This window comes from Hippoglossus stenolepis, chromosome 18 (genome assembly GCF_022539355.2).
Source record: "Hippoglossus stenolepis isolate QCI-W04-F060 chromosome 18, HSTE1.2, whole genome shotgun sequence".
In the NCBI taxonomy this organism is placed as follows: Eukaryota; Metazoa; Chordata; class Actinopteri; order Pleuronectiformes; family Pleuronectidae; genus Hippoglossus; species Hippoglossus stenolepis.
Window position 1 is genome coordinate 6,888,519 of NC_061500.1, and position 21,982 is coordinate 6,910,500.

At 41.7% G+C, this 21,982-nt stretch overlaps 1 protein-coding gene across 1 annotated transcript in view; it reads left to right on the forward strand.

Moving 5' to 3' along the window:
- si:dkey-112m2.1 (transmembrane protein 132C) overlaps window positions 1-21,982 on the forward strand; it is a 128,010-nt gene that overhangs the window by 90,625 nt on the left and 15,403 nt on the right. The window contains exons 4-5 of the mRNA XM_035183857.2: window positions 4,090-4,279; window positions 18,377-18,520. Coding sequence (XP_035039748.2) covers window positions 4,090-4,279; window positions 18,377-18,520 — 334 coding nt within the window. The remainder of the gene's footprint in view (window positions 1-4,089; window positions 4,280-18,376; window positions 18,521-21,982) is intronic.

Consider the following 21,982-nt stretch of genomic DNA (forward strand, 5'->3'; position numbering starts at 1 on the left):
AGTCGGGGATTGTTAACACACGCGTCTTGGAAAGCACTTTGACACAGATGTCCTCTCCTCTTGTCTGATCCACAGTCACACAGACAAACATCTGATCCGCAGAACATCAAATAAACAAATCCTCATTGGCACTGAAAGACCCACCACAGAAATCTGTAGCCAGACCCCCGTCTCAAAATCTGACCACACAACGAAACCCAGCCGTGGCCGAAATGTTTGTTTACAACATGTCCTCACACTTGCTGAGAAGACGCGTTGGACATATGGGTTCTGAAGTAAATCCTATTGTCTTTTGTCTCTTTACACCTGAATGGAGCTGTCGGAGTTCGTGTTAATCTTGGAGCGTGCACGCCCAGGACCTGCCGGACTCACTGTTGATTCACGGCGTTGAAATAAATCCAGGTCTTTGATGTATCATTGTTGTCAGCACTAACCAAATCACTGCCGCGCATGAAAGGAACCCCCTCGGGTCTCCAGAGGAGACGGCAGACTTTCCTTCCACTACTTTTCTCAGCGCCATCTATCCACAGAGGTGTTAAGAGCGAAAAGAGGGAAACATGGCTGCACATTTAACGAGGCCTTTGTGTTCCTCCGCTCCACTTTTATTTTCCTGTTTTCTAAATAAATAAAAAAGAGGATTCTTGTCATTTCTCTTTTTTTCCCGGCTGTTCCCCGCCCAGAGTTCCCTTTGTTTATACGACAGTTTGTTTGAAATGCTACAGAACAGCGTGCACGTATTTTCCTCCGAGTGCATCCCTCTACCTTGTTCCGTTTGTGCTCTCACACCCGACAACAGCTCTGACGAATGGAGATACCTCAAAACGCTTCCTCAAAATGACATGACTGATTTTCTACCTCGTTTCACAGCAACAAATCTGCGATGATACCAGGGCATTGTTCTGCCATCCCAGTAGACGTCTTGCTTTCATGGTAGCCAATGTAACCTTGTTTCCGCTCCGTTGTTGCTGTTGTTTTTTTCTTCGTCTTCTTTCTCTGTCTCTGCGTTCACCTCTTGCTCTCATCCCCGTCCGCAAGTCAGGTCAGGAGAAGTGATGTGTATTGAATTGTATGGTAATTGTGCTGAGAAAAGGGCACACGGTGCAGATACGCTTCTAATGAGACATGGAGGAAGCGGGCTGACCTCTCCGACCGGTGGGCCGTGGACATTTATCATCCCAAACACATTCTGGCTGCAGGGGTGGAGCGGAGGGAGGGTGCACCACCCTCTATTGGAAGCCACGTTACACTGCAGGGTGAGGGAGGGAGGGTGGGAGAGAGAGACACAACAATAAAAGACAACACGGAAAAAGATGGATTGATTGTGCAAAGAGGGCCGAGTCGTACGGTATTGTTCAGCACTAAAGCCCTGGCTGTTTGCATCTTCATTGAAAAGCGGGAGTGCGCCCTGCGGATAATTGATTTGGCCATAATTGTACTCCATAAGCGTAAACCACGTAATCACTGCAGTCACTACCCCTGGGCCAGGCAGGCGAGGACGTCCCACTGCGGCTCTGCGGTCCTCCGAAATTTCCGTCTGAGCAAGAAACCGAGGTGATGGATGGACTCGAGCTCCAGCGAGGGGCCGTTACTCACAGTGCTCGGCCATAAACATAGAAAGTAGGGATTTTTTCACGAATCAGTTAAGCTGGGAAACCACATATAACTCCAGGTCTACAGTCGGGGTTGTGTGAGACGTTTGCTCTCAGCAGTTTTATTTCCTCTGTTTTGCTTTTGATGTTTAACTTTGATTAAAGGGAAATGGATTTCAGAGGAAAGAGGCGGAAATAAATAGCTTGGAAAGTGCTCAACTGCAACAAATAACACATAAAAGCCTGAATTTAAAAGTGCAAACATAGTGCTTCTCATGTAAACTTGTTTTTTTTTCTTGGGTGTTTCATCACGACTGATTTTATGGGAATATTTGAATTATTAGAAATCACTCAGCAGGTTTTTAGACTCAAGTTTTGCAATGTCAGAGGTCAAATATAACACTTTGAGTATAAATGTAAAGTGGGACGATGGAGGAAGATGTGATGGAGAAGGAGGGAAATGACGGATTAGGAGAAATGTCTGTATATTATTTAGTACAACTTCTGCAGAAAGATGGATGTAAAGTCTTAGTTTTATCCTGGAAAACGTTGCCTAATTAATATTACATTATTGACTTGCATACATTTCTTACTGTCGACAAGTCCCATCCCACAGAACACCAGAACCAAGTTGGTTTGGGTTGCAGATTAATAAACGTGTTGACGTCTAGAAAGAATTTTTTGCAGTAGGTCATCGCCGAACATGAACTACAGTGTCCACGTTCCACAGAAATGTGGTTTCAAGTGCAGCAGTGTGGCTACTTAATGTTGTAATAGTTGGTAATAACAGTGGAGAAGAATTAGAAAGCATAGGGAAGTCGATTCATGGGATTAGTGGATAAAGAAAATCCTCTTCAAAGCAAAGATGTTCACCATCATGTCTTATACGTTGTAAACTTATGTGAGAGACTTTGATAAAGATTTAAAATAGTTTGCAATATCACAGCAGCTGCACCACCAGCTGTGTTGTACCACACCTCAGGTAACTACATCCCCCCCTGTTTTTCAAGAATCAGACCTGCAACCGATCCAACTCGCGAACCTTCTTCACGGAGAACTGGAAGCACATTTATTAAAACTCAGAGCATCACCCCGCTGAAACTGTAAAAGCCTTTTCTGCCTGACCCAGAATTCTTCTATTCAAGCTGTTTTTCATCCACGCCGAATTTTCAGCTTCCAAAAACTGTTCCTTCCTTCTTTTCTACCAGGGTGGATCCTTAAATCTGCACTTTGAAGTGAGGCTAGTGTCTGAAGTGCGAACACATGAGAGGGAGACGGGGGAGGTTTTTTTATTTTTTATTTTTTTTAAACGCAGGCTTGGCCAAAATATGTTCAAGGAAAACCTTGGATCTTACCCCTCCAACTACCCCCCCCCCCACCCACTCCTCACGCGCAATCTTGGGCTCTCTCCAGCCTTGTTTTTAATTGTGAGACAAATTTACCACAAACACTCTGTTCAAGACAGAAATATAACAGGGACGTTATACACTCTAAAAGGACCGTGAAGCACATGAGTCTATTGCCTCTCTGACCATTTTCTGAAAAAAGGCCTTTAACTTGTGTTTTCTCCGGCAGCGTTACATAACATCAATGTTTGGCTCCGTGAACCACTTCCAGATCCCAGAGTGCAAGTTCTTATTTTTCAAGACAGCGAGTATATGTGTGTCTGGTTGGCGAAAAAAAAGAGGCTGCAGCGAGTTTTGACTCCGAAGCAGAATACCTGGGAGAGAGGGAGAGGGAGAGAGAGAGAGAGGCTGCAGCTTGATCAAACCCAGCACTCGTCAAATCAAATAAGTTTGGGATGATTTTATTTTTCATTCATTGTTTTTTTTTTTCCTGTTTTCTTTGCATCTCCATCAGCTAAGAGAAAATGATTTGCTCGGCCCCGGCAATCTCCAGCAAGAGGGGAAATAAATTGCTTTTTTGGCCGGCTCCATGGTTGTGTGTGGATGTGAGAATACATTTCAATAGTGCCGCGATTAGTTTCATATCAGATTTCGAGATGAGGGATGCGTTGCTTACATTTTAGGGGCAAAAAAAAAAATCCTTTCAGTAAATCTTCATGTGATACTGCAGCACCACTACCATTCCCCTTTACTTTACACCTGATTAAAATGTACAATTATTCTCTCACTCTGTTTTCCGGCCAACTCTAAACACTCCTGTTAATGAGCAGTAAAGACCAATTTACCTTGTTTTCCCCTCCATCCCTCTCTCTCCACCTCCTTTAACCCAATTCCTCCTCCTCGTGTCTGCTCTACTTTTTCCTCATTCTCTTTCCACTGTCTGTCTCCCTCTGCCACTCGTGCTTTCTTCATTTATAATCTCACTGTTTTAATCTTCCTCCTCTTCCATTTTTTTGTCCTCCGCTATTCAGTTCACTTTATCCGCTGGTTTTCTTTTTCCCTTTCCTGCGCCTGTGCCTTTCTTGTTACTACTTATCGTTCTCTGAATCCACTCCTGACACACATCTTCTCTCTCCCTCTCTGTTGGCGTGCAGAGTTCCGGCGGTGGGCTACCAGCGAGTGCTGCAGGTGGACCTGGAGGTGAACGGGCTGATGGTGACTCAGGGGGGCAGGGAGGTGACGTGGCAGGTGGAGTATCCGCTCACTCGGAGCCTGACCAACGAGGTGCAGACCCTGATCCGCCTGGCGCCGCAGGACCTGGGTGGCATCGTGCCACTGGCCATGGTGAGGGGGAACTGGAAGCTTGTGTGCATGCATGACTGTGGAGGCCAGTAAATTGATTTGTTTGTGGCCGAATTCTGATTTTGTATATAAGGAGATAGAGATAGATAGAGAGAGAGAGAGAGAGAGAGAGAGAGAGAGAGAGAGAGTGATTGAGGTTGGTACTTTACAATTGTACCATAAAATACATTATAAATCACTATAAATCAAAAGAATCATCAACTAAAACCAAATATATAAAACTTGAATTAAGAAAATAAACATATTTGTATGTAATATAACATGAATGGGCATCTTTTCTAAATTATATGAATATAACATTCATCGCTGCATATAACAAACTCTTATACCGTTATGTTGGTGAAAGGCGACATCAGCCTTTATCATCCAATTGATATTTTGTTCAGGCTGTAATATAAATATCTGTGCATCTGTGTTAATGGATCTTGAAAAGGTGGAGACAGGAAAACATCCTGATGTAGGAGACTTCTTTGTTCTGATTGGCCTATAGGGTGTTTGTGTTATTTTGAAAATAGCATCCTCATCCTCTCATCTCTGTTCAGTGGCTGTTCTGAAGCAGCTTGTTTGAAACAGGCTGTTTCTTGGGTCTGTGGTGATTCTGGTGGCATCTTGTTTTTCTGAATCTTTCTAAGTGACCGGCAGTAATTGAGCTGCTCCTCAACAAGTGAAGACCTCCTGCTGAACTCAGTCCACAGAACCTTGAAGCCTCCGCTGCTGCTCAAAGAGCTGTTCACCCGTCTATTCAAAGTTCAGTCGAGCTCCACTCAGTCCAGCTGCCGTTGTCATGGACGCGCAGTTATGATCGATGTCACAGCCTTTTTATTCAAAGTTTATTAATATTGAAAGGTAAGAAGATAGATGCAGAAAAATATGCAGCAGTTGTCCTTGAAGTCAAAGTTTAACACAACAACATTATTTTAAATTTAAATATTCTGCCTTTTGGCAATCGACAAACTAGAGTATGATACGATAACGAGGCCCGATCCATTCGAACCGACCCGGAGAGAAGCAGAAGAGTCACATTATAAAACCTCATTTTTCCTGCACTTCACAGTTCACTCTCTCCATCTCTTTCCCAAAATTAGCATTTTTCCCTCTGCGATGACACACTTCATGAACAGAGCAGATAAGAGAGTGCGCTCAGACCCACTCAGGTGTCGGACTCTGACTCTGACACACACACACACACACACACACCTGAGACCTGCAGTATTAAAACGGGACCCACTAATCTGAAAAGACTTGAGTATAATTTGGGTCCTGTCCTGGTCACCGGGTTCCTAAGTGGAAGCGTTAAGATGTCAAGCAAAGATCACACGGCGCCGCCAGAGAGCCCCCGGTGTTCGTTATTCTTTGGGCCGTCCTCTAGCACATCGGATTTCGAAACGTTCCGATGACTTTGAGGGTAAAGAGCTGACCTTCATCTCGGGGTCTGTGCTTACTTTTAAGCTGTTAACTTTCGGAGTTACCGCCGGTCGGGCAGTTATTTCAACACCGTTCACCTGAAGATTGGAGCCGAGATGGTTTTTGTTTCGTTTAAAACCCGGTGTAATGTTTTACAGAGGCAACAAGACAATAAAATGTGTCACTGTCCTCATGTGTCCCCTGACTTCCCACCTGTAGATTTCATACAAAGCAGAGGAAAGAAAAGATAAGGACAATTATGTAAACCTGAGATTTTGACAGAATGAGCTAAACGGCTAGAAAAACAGCAGCTCCACTCCTCATTATATTTCCTCGACTGTTCCCTCGAATCATTTGTAGCCTCGACACCATGAGCTATTTTTTCATGATTGCACAGCTTGTTGTTCGTCTTGCACAAACACAAATCTGGCGCACAATGGACTGCTCCTTCTTCTGACTGTGCACAATGCATCAGTGGCGATAGAGGAAATTATGACAAATGAATACAATCCAATTGGCCCCTTTAAATAAACATCAGGCCCAATGTATTTTAAACACCAAGCTCGTGCATTGTCCATAATCTGTCAGCTGTTAGTTTTCCGTCAGCTCTTCGCCTGCTGGCTGAGAACTTAATTGAGTTTGGATTTAGAAAGTCCAACGAGTGATGAACTGGCAAGTGGCTTCCAATTCCTAATTGTGTTGTGATAATTACTATGTAAATGTGATAAACTGTTGTATAATTGTTTGTATTTCCAAAATGAAACGAAAGGCATTCTGTCTGTCTCTTGAAAGAGAAATAGGAATAATTTTAATTTTTCCTTGCCGATAAAGGCCATGCAAAAGAAAGGAAAAAATCAAATGCCTTCAAGCACTTCGTAAACTTTTATTATGGCAATTTGGCGAGGCAGCAGTTCAGAGATGATTTATGGTTTCTGGCCGGGGAAGTCGCCTTGAGACTTTGACTTCGAACACTTCTCAACTTTTAATGTCTTTTTAAAGGTGAGTGTGGAAATGACATTTTTATATGATAAATAGACAACTCACGGGAAATGTTGTGTCATGTACATCTGGTCGAAAAGTGTGGAGGGAAATTAAATTAATGACGTGCTAGAAATTGCATCTCTAAATAATAAGTACAGACATGCAAATTCCACAGGAACAATTTAACTTTTAATGTGTGATTTAGTCATATTTATACAGGAAATTTATATCAGTGAATTTCAATTATAACAAACTATAAACACTGTTTAACATGATTTAAAGTGACGCAATACTCCATAAAAATCCGTCCTCTGAATGTGTCTGACTTTTTCCACTAATATACACAAATTATTCCCTTAAAAATCAACAAACATGTTGGAAAAATTATCCATTTGAAGGAGATTTCGAAAGTTAAAAAAACAAATGGCTGGACCTGCTCCCTGATCTGCACCAAAATGTAACAGGCTCTTCCCTGATTCATAACACATGCTTCTGCTTTTGTGGAAATCTGTCCAGTCGTTACAAACAAACCAATCAGAAAATAATAAGACGGGGGAAAAAAACATAACCAGAGGCAACTCGTCATAACATTCGCTGCAATAACGCTTAAGTGGAGAATGAGACTGATAAAAAACAACTTGTCTATTGAATATTTCCAGAGACGCATTATTTATTCATCATTCATTGGCTGCAGAGTCTTGATGTTGTTGATCTGAACATTTAATCACCGACTTATTTGCAGACATTTAAATTCAGGGTGTTATGGAAGTAAATATCAAGCTGAAGGAAAAAAAAAATCACTGTTGATCACTAAAGAAAACATAAACTAGAAAAACCACCCATCCTTCTGTTCATTCATTATCTTTACAGTTTGTCCTTTGAGAGATTCACTGGGAGCTGCAGCTAAACCCGGCTGACTGGGTACATTCACAGCTGCTTTGTCGAAATAGTCCTAAAAGTCAAACATCACTAGGGGTGGCAACACTTGTTCTATCAGAGAGATCAGGAACTGACACTTTGCATTGGAAAACTTTTAAAGGTGATGTTTATTGGAAAGAGGCCGAATCGTGAATTGTTCTTCATGAGGAGTGTGTTTCCAGGATGGTGTTTTCAGATGATGAGTGTTTGTACTGTAGTGCACCCCCCCATGTGGTTTTATGCCTCAGTTTATAAGACACTCTGTTTGACTCCGTTTTAAATAAATAGATTTAACAGCAGGGAAAAGTGGAAGGTGACGAAGAGATGAGGAAATTACTTTAAACACAGGAAGCAAGCGTTATACTATTTTATTATTACTGTACGAGAGGCCTCACACCTTGATGAACTTGCTGAACCTGAGTACTGAACATCAGCTCCTGCGTCATTCAGAGAAATGCCTTTATATCTTACATCTAATGTGATGTTATTTATTTGTCTTGGAATGAGAGGACAAACTGTGCGACCTCGATCCGACGTAGACGCCGGCTGTGTTTCTTTAACAGGCTTGAAAGGCAGCACATGCTGAGAACATGCAGACTGAGAGTGCGCTTCTTTCCGCTGCTTCCTCCCATGAATTTTTTATCTCTCTCGCCGCGCTGTGCTTCTCTGTTCTCTCATTAGAAGAGACAGCCAGCGTGGCCCCCATAGCTCTTTACAGTACATCCCCAAATGCTATCATTAGCATTTTATTCATCGCCTCGGAAAAAACTCACTGCCTTTCAAACTCGACAACATTAGCTCAACCAGGGCCATTAGCAGAGAAGCTCAACATTGGATTTAGTCTTTTTTTATTTTTTTCGGGGGGGTCACGGGTGAGCGCCTTTGTCTACAGTAATTATGGCTCGGCCAAATGTGGCTGTCTCCGTACCGTCTCCGCAGATAGTGACAGACGGGGGAAACAAGGACAACTAAGAAGAAGTTGTGTCCTCTGCAGGCGAGTGAAAGAGATAAAAAAAAGAGAGCGGCCCCTCATATCTGTAATTTACACACAGCGCTATCGCAGCATCGAGACGAGCCAGCGGTCTTGGAGCAGGCCGCCATCAGTCACACTGTCACGCTGTCAGGAACAGTGTTTGGAAATGGCCTGGCGGAGCGCTAATAGGCTGCAGAGTGAAGTTATCCACTGGCATGTTAAGTGTCCTCAAGGCAGCATTAGCCATCTGCATGCAGCCCTAATGCCCCTTATAGCTTAATTAAGTCCTCTTGTGTATATACAGGCCTCTAATTCACGGCTGTGTCTCTCTCTTGTGTGTTTTGACAACATTTATCCTTCCTTTCACTCTCAGCACTGGTGGATTCATCCTCATGCACCAGGCTTGTTTCGCACCTACTTCATATAATCAAATACAAGAACTCTGAACAGGAGACGGAAAAACTGAAAATCTTATTTAGCTTTAGAAGGCTGTTTACAGGCTGCAGGAAATATCCAGACGGAAGCTAATCTATAAAATTTTGCATCTCTGCAGACTTTGTTATATAGACCATAAACTAATGAACAGGTCAGCCACTCCAGATTTTTCTGGTAAAATCAGATTTAGCTTTTCAAAAAGAATATTCTGTGATTATTTTTATAAAATATCAAGCAAGGCTTTCTTGAAATGCCAGATTTTTGAAGGGGGGGGGATAAGTGGAGGACACAAGTGATCCAGGCTAATGCATGTTAACTACTTGAGGTGCAAACAAGCAGCAGATTGCATCGTTGACACTTCACTGTTTGCTCATCAGTTTCAGTTTGGCGCCGACTCTGAGTAAAGGTTTGGTAAATATCAAGTAGACTTAGCAGGCGTTATTGGGTTGGTTACGTGTACAGATGTGAAAACCATTGGCCTGTTTTCAAAATACAAGAATCGGATTGGACGAGAGCCCACAGTTTAACCAATCAACCGGTCGAAAAGGAGACTTAATATTTGGTCCTCTGCAGTTGCTCTGAATACTCATGGCGTTGTCCACCTGTAAACGTATGTCACTGTGGGCACAAACACGGTTACATACAAAGAGCATCGCTCCTGTGAGGACTGACCCACATATTCTACATGTCCTCTGTGCGTCAGACACACAAACTTTATTTCACTCCCGTCACCCGACATCTCTCTCATCCCTCTCGATGCAGCTTCTCTGTACAACACGTCAGTCAGGCTTTACTTTGAAGCCGAGCCTGTCCATTCTGTAATTTGTTGTTGTGCGTTTGTTTATTTCTCGCTGGCTGGCCTTCCCTTACCCTTTTCCTCGACGCTGTCAATCTGGCTGGAGAATCTTTTCTTTTGGCCAGCTGGGCCCAGACAGCAGCGCTACACGGCCCCTCTGGCTTATTCTAATCAAATGACCTCCAGAAGCAGAAGAGAGCGCTTTAAAATATGGACGGGCTTTTATCAGGGACGCCCGATTTGCCACTGCTGACTTTGGCGTTTCCACTCCTCGTGATAAAGAGTGAGAAAGTATGAGGGGAGAAAAACAACAGAGGCTTTATATTTAATCTCACTAAAAGTATTTAGAGCTCAGAGTACGCGATAACAAAATCCAACAGATTGTCAGGCCAACAAGTTATATAATAAATCAATATCTAATTAATGAGGAGAGTATAAATCACTGCGGCTCCTGATTTAATAATCAATAGTGCTATTTCTTACTCGCGGTCATGGCAGAATACTGCAATTGTAGCGGCTCTGCCAATTGTGTTAAATCAGTGGAGACAAAGGAGTTGATTATCCAGCTTATTTCATCCTCACAAAAAGACTTCAGACTCCACTAACATGTTTTTTTTGGGAGTAACTAGTGTCGCTGACACAATCCAGTAAATAAGTTATAGTGTTTTATTCATCTGCGCTCACCTCAGTTTCCCTCAGAACTGCTAATTAAAAAAGTTTCAACAGTTCTACCTGAAAACACTGACATCTTCCTCACTGCCGGGAAAAAATAAAAAAGTAATTTTCAATCTTTTGTGCCCATTCTATCACCACCCAAGTCATTTCAGTTATCGGCACCTCGCTCCGACTTTTCTCCAACCTGAACATCGCAGTTGCAGAATAACTTGGCTCCTGCGCCTTTTTTCCTCCAGAGCCATAATGGTGGAAAAGATTACATTCTATGAACACCACTCTCCCCTGCTGTTGTATCACTATTACTGAAAAACTGAGGGGGGGAGAGTAAAAATGAAATAAATAAAATCCTGGGAGGTGTAGACTCCCCCGTGTCCTGGCTTTCAGTTTTTATCTCCCCCTATAGGCTGTGAGATGTCCAGATGTTAGTGTGAGGCAGCGTGAGTCTGTCGAGCTGCTGGAAGGAACAGAATGTTTTTATTGATAATTGATAATTGAAGTGAATGGCTGAAAGTGCTGCAGAGGCAGTTTGACTGTAAATCCTTCACCTTAGTGCTGCACACTGACGGTACAGGACATGTGAGCTCAGTCAATCACTCTCTGCCCGTGTTTGTGTAGATTTGAGCCGAGTTTCTCTGAGGGTCGGAGGCGTAGACTGTAAGTAAAGATGGACGACATGTCTCCACTTCATCCCACCATCCAGAAGTGAAGCCAAAACATGCGAATGCGGCCATCTTGCACATTTAGAGTCTGTGCAGTTGCAAACTTACCAGATATACAAATTTGAATGACAAAAAATTATCTATGAGGAAAATGTTATTTTACATTTTATTTTTTAGTTTGGTCCATGTGCAATCTATTACACAGGAGGTAGAACTTATGACCTATACCGCAGCTGACCACCAGGTGACAATCAATATGCTTTGGCTTCGACTTTGGGTTGCACCACGAATCGAACCGTGACACTGTTCACATTCACTCTGGCTTTCACTTTCATTTAAAAAAAAAATCTCTAAGTCATTTGACAGGTGGCCGTTTTGTTGATGTCATCATGCATCCTGACTGCTGCATAAACCCACATGGGAAAATCCAATTCCAGTGACTGACAGCAGGTCACTCTGCACTTTACTGTATCCTATCGCTCATCCTGTCAAAAGAGATTGTGACGAAATACATTTTAATGAATGTGACTTTGACTGAACCCTACAGACGAAAATAAAGAAGCATTTGTACTGTAACATTACAGATGATAACTTTCCCGATTTATTAGGAAGAATCTGCACATTAACATGGTAACAAAGATTTATTTAATATTATATTTTCATTATATATATATATTTATTTATTACAGATTTGTGGGGATTTCCCCTGGGATCAAGTCGAGCTATAGAACTGATGAATATGTATCTTATGGAGCATCAGCCAGAGAGCGCAAAATAGGAAGGACGGGTTTAGTGCATGTCCAAAAGGAAGAACTTGTTTTGGTAAAAGTTTTTTCATCAATTTAGGCTCAAACTGAATTCAATCATATGACTCTTCCAGACTTTACAAATTAGATTTGACGTTTTGCTTGATGTATGTGATCAGGCTGTATAATAAATATAGTGAATACAGTTTTGTCTGAGTGTATTGGCTGTATATACACTGGTGGGGAAAGTGAGTTGTAGTAACCCTGAACTCCAGAATCACTTCACAACACCGTTCAGTGGGGCTTCAAGTTAATTCATTTTCACTTTTTTAACAAATATGGGAAGGTCCTCCACTCACATGGGGATGCACATGTTACAATGGTTACCAATTAATCCTTGCTTGGGCGACTACAGATCAGGATATTGATTTCTCAGTATTTCTCCCTAGATCTGGTTGAGTGGCTTGTATTTGCTGTACATGTGAGTGTTGTTGCTGTAACATGTTGGACCAACTGAAGGGTTAAGAATTCATTGTCATGTGCATTTTGACGCATTTGAGCATTTGGCAAAAATAATTAACTTGAAGTTGAAGCTGCCGTAAATTGAGATATGGAAAAACAACTATAAAACCTGGAGCGTTGAGCATTTTAAAAACACTGATACTGCCTGATGAGACATTGGTAATTATTGCTGCTGCAGTTTGTGTTGTTTAATAGATGAATCCAGGCCTAGGACGCCTCCAACCTACTGCGCTTCTGTAGTTAAAAGAGGGTGGAGTTTGTTTCCAGGACCACGATGCCTCAGTGCAAACTGGGAAAAATAAATCCATGAACTGCTTTCAAACAACTTCCACGGCCAACCGGTCACCAGACGTGAGGGATACAGTGCTCAGAGCTGTGTATACCAACAGCAGACTTTGCCCTTGAGCTTGTAGACGCTCACATACACTAACTATTCTTTAAGCACTGCTCCTGTAGGTTGTCTGCTACCATACACATCATTCATCCACAAGCATATCAGCCCCCACACACTCCACCATTGTACCCCGGCAGCACAGAAGCGTAATGGCCTTTTATCGATTCTTCCTTCTCTTGCCGTCTTTCTTCTCTTTTCTTGCTCTGCTCTCTGCACCCCAATGAGAGGTTGTTAAGATAAGCTGCCGCGCGAGGAGGGAGCCATGCCCTTCTCTTTTTTTGTCCAGAAGCTGGGTAGCAAGGGTGTGTTTGTGCTTGTGTCAAAGTTGCACGTATATGCAGCACACATGTTGTGTGGGCTGGTGTCTATTTAGCATATGTGTGTTGGCGTGTTGTAGGTTAATAACACGAGAACTTGGAGATACAAGGGTTTATCTGCTGTTGTGTGCAAATTGATCCAGGAATAAGAGACGCATTTCCTCCCAGGAGGGTATTAGGAAATCAGCTGGGAGCCGAGGGGGGGGGGGTTCTATGGAAAACCGATACTGCCCTTTGTACCTCACGTCACTCCAGCTGTCATGTAAAATTCCACTTAATTTCAGTCAAGCGATTGTGTGTATTGTGATCGTTCATCTCGACTCACTCAAATTTGTAATCTTTGCGGCAGAGGCAGCATAATGGATGTTGCTGGAGCTCTTGTAGACCTGTGCTTTCATAATGGAGTTCCAGTGTTAATGGTTCATTAAGTGAAAACAGACCCTTTCCATCGCACACACACACACACACACTACACTTTTATAGGTGCTTATTCGTCGCCTGAGACTGCACATTCTGTGTTATTATATAATCATGGGCAAAAATGTTCATTGTTCACATGAGGAAACAGGGATGAGAGTTGATGTGGAGGTCTCGGATGCAGAGCGTCGGCTTTTTGCAATGCACATAAATGTCATTTGAATATCGTGTGTGAGAAATGGGATTCGCTCTCAAACTCAAGTGGAGAGAGGGAGGGCCAGTACAGTGTTTGCCGTCATTCTTTTTCCAAACCCCAAACGTGCACATTAACTGAGACATACACACCCACAACCTCTTCAGATATCATAGAGCCTGAAATGTATTAGAGGCGTAATGATTTTGCCTCAACTATGTGCAGAATCAGGGCCGTTGCAAGAGGGTAGGAAAAGCAGGCAATTGCCTGGGGCCCTGGACTGAGAGGGGGGGCCCCCCTGAGAACAGCTGATTCACAGCAACAACAATTTTGTAAGAACTCGATTAATTCTATGATTGGACTCCCCATGATTGGGCCCCATGCCAAAAGCTTTCTGCCAAAAACTTTGAGATTTAGAAGAGTGGGTGCCGCGGTGCTGAGCGCTGTCGACCCACAGCGGGACGGCTCCCAGTCTGAATCCCAGTTTGTCTTTCTGTGTGGGAGGTTTGCATGTTCGCCCTGTGTTTCTGTGGGTTTTCTCCTGCTCTCTTCCTACAGTTCAAAGACATGCAGATGGGGGTTACGTTAATTGGAGACGTGCAAATGTGAGCATGTATGTTGGTTTGTCTCTGTATGTTAGCCTCATGATCGGCCTCTGCTGGGATTGGCTCCAGCTCTCTCCGCAACCTTTAAAGGATAAGCGTTATAGATGAAGACTAGAATGTCTATCATGTATGATGTGTGTGTGTGTGTGTGTGGGGGGGTCTCTTTACACACACCTGCACAGAACAGCACTAAATTGCTCACTTTTGCCCAAGCACATCACTTCATTTCTCCTTCGCCCCTTCCTAACTTTCAGCAGCAGGACCTCGTTTCCCTCGTGGCAGAACAAACAAACCCACAGATTCTGTGAGAAAAATATGCGATAAACACCGAGAGTCATTCACGCGTTTGAAACAATTCCTTCATGCGCACTGGGGAAGAAAAAAAATCCAAAAGCACTTTCGAACAAACATCCTCCATGGCCGAGCAGTCACCTGATGTGAGGAATGTATCGCTCAGAGTTGTGCACCAACAGCCGATTTTGTCCTTGAGCTCGCACACACATGCACTAACTCTTTGAGCTGTGCTTCTGTGGGTCGTCTGCCATCTTACAAGCCATTCATCTACAAAAAAAATATGATATGCCCTATATGTGAAGTATGTAAGAAATCGCAAATTCAAGGTGAAATGTTATGCCCATGAAACACAAAGATTGGAAGTTGTTGTTTATATTTAAAAGACCCTGACTATATGCCAGAATAAAACTATGGTCCGCTTGTGTCAGAGCAGTTTCCTTTGAGTCTCCTCTGTGAGACTTTGCTTTAAGTGAAAAAGGACAAAGTCTTATTCCATTTGAGTCTTTTTTTCCTTTTCAAAACTTCAAAAAAGGCTGTGGTTAAATAAGTTGTGTATAATGTAAGACATATCTGAGAATTCAAGGCCCATTTTTCCAATATTTTGCTTTTATTTTATTGGGGTTTTACAGTAACATCATACTGTGGTGAAACTCTTTAGATCAGGGCTTTTTCTATGAAGAATAATAAAACAGCCAGGCACTCACAAACATTTGCCACCTGCAGAAGAGGGGTGATAAATAATAATCTCCCTTTTCCCATTCTTCAAAGTGTAGAGTATTGACAATCTGGGTGAAGTAACTTCCAATACCTGTCAGAGAGAGCGATCGTAAAACAGAAAAATATGATGTGCAGAGAGAGGAAGAAACAAAGCAGAGAGAACTTCTTATTAATAGGCTTTGGATTCTTTTATCTACAGTTGAGCTTTAAATTGTCTTTTTTTCTTTCACCAAAAGGATCACGAGGGTAAAGACACAAAGCAAACACTGGCACCAGCTCTGACGAACAAAGAGCCGTCTAGAGATCAGTTTTCCTTTCAAAAGGTTTAGGCCTCTTAGTTGTATGTTATTGAAACTAAGCTGTGATGAACAGGAACCACTCTTACAGCAAATCCTCAGAACAAACCAACACACCGAGAGCTCGAGGATTACCAGACGTTGTCTTAATTGATCTCATTATCTTCTCCCTGCTCCTCTCTCAAAACGATCTGGTGATATCTCCTGAACGGCTGCGATTTGACATAAAGTATTAATGTCAGTGGGTTTTTTTCTTTCCTCACTTCAAATTAGTTTTGGGAAAACGCTGCGAGAAGACTCCGCTGACTGTGGTGTTAACCGTTCTTTAAAGGTTGAACTGCACCACACATCAGACTGTCTTACTGTACTATTATATACTGTATGTGAAGTGTATAAATCCTCTTGTGGCACCAGTTAGATATGACGACTAAGGGTGGATTTCACATTTGTTTGGTCTGGACCTTTGGACTCTCCAGTTTAGTCGGAACCACGAAAGGTGAGAAAGGTGCCGCCGACCAACAGATGAAAATGTAATCAAACTGAACCATGTTCGGTTCGTTTGCCAAGCAACACATTTTCCTGGATAGTTCGGACGAATTTGCATTTGAGACGGCATTAATCAAGAGAAGGAGAAACAGAGGTTGCAGTGGCTCGCAGGATTGTTGGAAGGCTTTGCCTCCGCATCATAAAGTATGAATGAGATTCATTTTGCTGGTTATGATATTACAGTGGCAACGAAATTCATTTTCTCCATTTAAACGATAAGACTTCTTTTTTTCTTTGCACTTAATTCAAATTGTCAATTTGACAACATGCACGCCCAATCCTGTCAAGTACAAGTAGATCCACGTGGGCGATGACAGGACTTATGTATGTTATACAAAGGTTTTTAGTCTGCTCCTTAAATTACAATGTAAAACCAAAACTGAATCAGATGTAAACTATGTAACACAGACATGGACCTTGGTTTAGACCAGTTTAGACTTTCAGGTAGATGGTATTTTTTAAAAGTGAACTTGCCAGACCTCTGCACCGGCCTCCTCCTCATGAGCTTCATGGCTTTTATTTCAATGTGCAATAAAAAGTTGGTTCACTTTGTTGGAATACTTCATGATTTTTTTAATTATGTAAATATTGACTGTTTTTTAATGTTTTTTTTTTTAAACCCCTTTTTTAATTTTAACTTTCTATTGATTGGATCAATTTTCCACTTGTTAAGTATTTTATTGCACATATTAAATAACGAATTCACGTGTAATTTAGTTTTATTTATTTGTAGATAGTATCTTAGAGCAAATTGATCAACTGTCAAATATTTTAATTGCCCAATTATTTAATGAAATGAATGATTTTATTTTCCTCGACGCTGGGTCCCCTCCATTCACACGTGTGTAGATTTATATAATCACTGTAGTTGCTCATTATTATGTTTGGCTACTTAAACACATTTCAAAAGGGGCACGTGATGAGATGTCTGTCAGCACTGGTAGAAGATGACGTTTTCCAAAAAATATCAAGAAAGAATATCAGCAGCAAGTTTTCTGATGAATATATTATGATGTTTTTACATGTTACAACAAACAGTGTAAATATATAGTATTTTCTTTCCATTGTACTGATCTTTAACTCCTCAGATCTGTCAGCACGTGGGGGATCGTGCTGTAATCGTTGTAGGTCTCACATTATGAAACAGCCTCCCCCTCGGCTGAGTCAGTGCTACTTTGAAAAACTTCTGAAAGGTTGTGGTGGGTTTTTTTTCCTTTCTAATTTGTTGCTCACTACTCGCTGTTTTATTCTCTAGTAGAGTGCACTTAAGAGTAATTCACTCAGGTCATTTGCAGTGTAGGCGCCGTCTTTGAGCTCCCGCTGAGTTCCTTTTATTTAACTCGGTTTTTTTTTTCTTCTTAATGCGAGTCTTTGAAGTGCACTAAATACGAGCGTCTCGTCACTCTGTTTAATCTCCATCAGATCACTTCCCCCTAATGTGTCTGTGTCAGTCAGAGGCACTCGGCACATCAAGGAACTGAAGAAAGGCTGACATGCCAGTTACAGTTGATGAGAGCTGGCGGCTCTTTGATTGAGCCCTCGAGGAATATGACGAGCAACAAGGAACGAGTCTGCTGTGATAATGTGGGGGAATTACTGTCAAAGAACATTATGACATATGTACAGTAAGGAGGGGTGTTGGTATGAATGTATCTTCAGCGTGGGGGGGGGGTGCTGACCCCTTCCCTTGAGCAGCGGGTTCGTGGTTCAACTGCTAAGCAGCCCTACTCTCTCACCATGTGTCCGGTCTCTCTGTCATTGTTTCTATAAAGGTAAAGGTAAAAATCAAAGAGTGACCAGCATTAGAGTGAGAAGCGTTTGAAATGCTGCTGTGCACATCTGTATGAATATGATGGTGAACAGTTGACCAGAAACATCCAATCAGTTGATTAACGTGGCACCAAGCAGCAATAATAATGCAATCAGTACATGAAAATGCAAAATTAAAATGATTGTGCACACTTCAATTTAATGGTTGGTTTTGTTAATGTTCATTATTCATTAGCCTTTAGATTCAGCCCAACACTTTAAGACAATATGCTTGTTTGTCTTCTTTAGATAAGACCAATTTAATCTTTGTATGTACATGCAACATGCAGAACTGTCGAAAGGCCCATTTCCCTCCTTCGGTGAAGTCCAGCCTTTTCTGCTTGGATAATTTGCATTTATTTTTTTATTTTTCCCTTTGCAGGACACCGAGATCCTGAACACGGCCGTCCTCACGGGGCGTACGGTCGCCATGCCGGTGAAGGTGGTCACCGTAGGAACAGACGGAGCAGTCTCTGACGTGACGGAGTCCGTGGAGTGCAGGTCCACAGACGAACAGGTCATCAAGGTTAGTGGGGCATGTGCCTGCGAGATGCTGCTTTTATTTTACCTTCTCAACTGCATATCTGCTGCCTCCCGTTTCATTTTGAAGCTTTGTGGCTGAACGTGGGCCGGTGAGAGGAATTAATGGTGCAGAGGTGGTTTGTGCACATTAGTCTCAGATGCAGGTCCCAAATTTCTGTCAGAAAATTGGCTCCCATTTGTTTCTCTTTTTTGGTTGAATGGGAGGCAGGAAATTGAAAGTTTTTCCTCAGGTCACGAATCAATATGTATGCAACATATTCTCTTTAACAATCATCTGGGGAAATGCTGTCTTTGTTTAACTTACTGCTAGAACAGAATATTTTTCTTACTGAATATAGTTGTGATTTTTATTCCATAAAGAAACCAATTATGTAAGAGAAAATGTATTGATAAAGAAAATGCTATAACCACTACAGCCACAGCTCATGTGGAGAACTAGTTAGACAAGGAAGGAAGCAAGGACGCAAGGAAGGAAGGACGAGAGGAAGAAAGGAACAAACTCACAAAGAAACTAACTAACAAGACCTGTGTCTCGGAGAAAACTTTACAGGTGAAGCCTTATGCAGGATTAATTGAGATTTGAATTGAAGCTATAGCTAATAATGATCTTTTATTAATAAGTCAATCAATTCTTTTTTCAATTAAGTCATTATTTTTCAATTAGTCCTTTGTTTAATTTACTAATAATTAATAATCATAACCTCTTAATTAATCTTTGAAGCTTTTATTCAAAAAAATTCTCATAAAATATATAATTAACAATAAAAAAAACATAAAACATACAGTGGCAGTAATTAAAAGACATCTATCAATAATACAAACAGAAATCGGTTACGTCGACTCGTCGCTCCGGCTCCATTATTTATGTACAGTGTGAATATTTGAGGGAAGAGATGAGCTGTGTTTCCAGACGGAGTGGGAGCAGAACTTAAAATGTCAGAACAGTCACTGTAAAATAATGTAGATAAGACTGAAAAAAAATTGAACTCTCCTCTTCTCCGCTTGTTTTTCATCATCTTATAGTCTGACATATATACTTACTCACCTGATATGAGGCGAGGAGCTAAAACTCAACAGGACAGCTACACAGATCTAAACAGAAGTTGCTGCTCGTTCTTAAAGTGCGGAGAATGACGGTAAATGCCCACAGAATAATGTTGAAATGATGGTGTTGCATATACTGCACAGTATTTTACGAGCGCTACAGTATGGATTTGGACATTTTATTGCATAAAAGACACGATTTGACTGGAACGAGAAGAGTTTTCTCTTCAGCCCGTGTCTGCAACTTGCCAATAACACAAGTCTGAGAAACCATAAAGTGTTCGATTGATTTCCTACTCGAGCAAGTTTCAAATCTCTGTACGTTGATTTTCATTGGCTTTCAGAAAGCTTGGGTAATTAATCCAAAACCTTATGGAATGCTGCACAAGATGTCTTCATGTAAAATAAATGTTACTAAACCACAAGTATTAACGCTGTGAAAAGACTGAGCTTGTTTCGGTTAATATCTGCCCTTCAACACGTCGCCATTGTGTTATGAGAAGCAGAAAGAAAAGGCTTTGAGAGAAATAAGAAAAAACTGTATCGTGAGTGTTTCTGTGCACCATACGTGCACATTAGAGAGAAGAGCCAGATATCTCAAAGGGTTTAATTATCCACTGAATCACCACACATTGTGACGCTGACCTCGGCGGCGTACTCGCCTTCCCACCCGTCTGGTTTGGGAACAGTGAGCGGCGCTCCTCCTCTCTCCATCCAATTTTCAAAGGGGAACTCAAAATAAAACACTTTCTGATTGGAAGCTATATCTTCCTCCACTGTTTCACTCAAACTTTGAGGGTTAAATCTCGTCTTTCTCCACCGTGGGGGTGTCGTTATCCTGAAGTTATTCCAGCGTGAACCACACAAAACCCCTCATAGGACCACATTCATTGTTTTCTCTGTTTCACAACTACAAATTGTTTTTATACTATACTGTTCTGTGATTTTAAAGCAATAATTCCAACAATTAACCTCTTCCAGCTTCTCAGCTATAAATATTTTACATTTTTATATTTTTATCTTCTATTATAGACGCCTGAAATCATTGCAATTGTCAAGAACCTATAAATTGGGTATTGATTATTTGACAATCCATCTTCTAAAGCAATAATGTGTCTCAGACTTCCTGTATAAATAAAGGTTCATTTAAAAAATTGTATTATGAGCCATCTAACTACCTTACAAGTTGAATTTCATACCAGTGTTGTGAATAGAAACCTAAAAACTTGACATAGCTAATCTTTCACAGTGAGAACTTTTCCCTTTTAATTCATTTTATTTTTCTAAATCAAAGTTACAATCTCATTTGGGCAGAATCATGACCAGAGACCGTTTTGAAAAAGTTGGTGAATTCAGTTCCAATATCACACACACACTCAAAATGTGGTTGGAATAATAATTGGTCCATATACCTCCGTGCAAAGTCTGCTCCTTGGCCACCATCCGTTCTGCAAATGTGTTACGATCAGTAATAAAAGTCTCGGCTAATTGCCTGTTTTGATGGTGCATGTCCTCCCTCCTCTGCTGAGCTGCTCTCCTCTGGACATGATGCAGTGCAGTGGTGCACACCGGCGTCCTCCTCTGATCCATGCTGATGAGTTTGGTTAAAGCGGCTGCTGTTTGTCTTTTTTCCCTTCCGATGCCCATCGCCTACTCGATCAGATATCAGGGTCATAAGACACGGGGTCTCTCAGCGGACCCCTGCTGCTTTTGACTGGCTTCCAGCTCACGTCCACGTTTTAAAGACCGAGCAAAACAAATGCTGTTGGAATATATTTTAATAAAATGTCTATCGATCTTGGTCCGAGTTGTTGTTGTGCGGACTTGTCAAAACTGCATTTTGATGCTTCGCTAACATTGTTTTGTGGAAACTTTTTATGCCAATGAAGCACCTTTGAAATTTGAAGATGAATATTGGGCTCAACAAACAAAATCAGAACAAGGAAGTGTTTGATCTTTCTTTAAAATGAGTTGTTTTTCCTTTCGAGTCGATAGCACAGACCCCTGCAGTGTATCTGATGAAGCACAGAGGCTCATGCAGGGAAGTCTTTGGATTTCAGAATGAAGCCAATTGCACAGATTGCTGCTGTAAGCAAGAATAATGTAAGAAAAACGTCACTTGTTTCTGCAGAGCAATTCTTTTATCTAAATCACCTTCTCCACAAATGACACAATTCAATGGATTCTGTAATGTCCGTACTGTAAGTTTGTGCGTGTGGCTCTGGATACATTTCTACAAGCCTGCGTGAATAGCAACACAATGGGTTGTTTCCATGGAGAAGAGACATTGATTTGTTCGAAGGTTTCATAACAAATTCCGAGGCTGCAGAAATCAGTCAAATGCTTCTTTTTCATGCAATGCATAAGACATTACCTTCCTGGGATCTGAGTGAAATCTTGA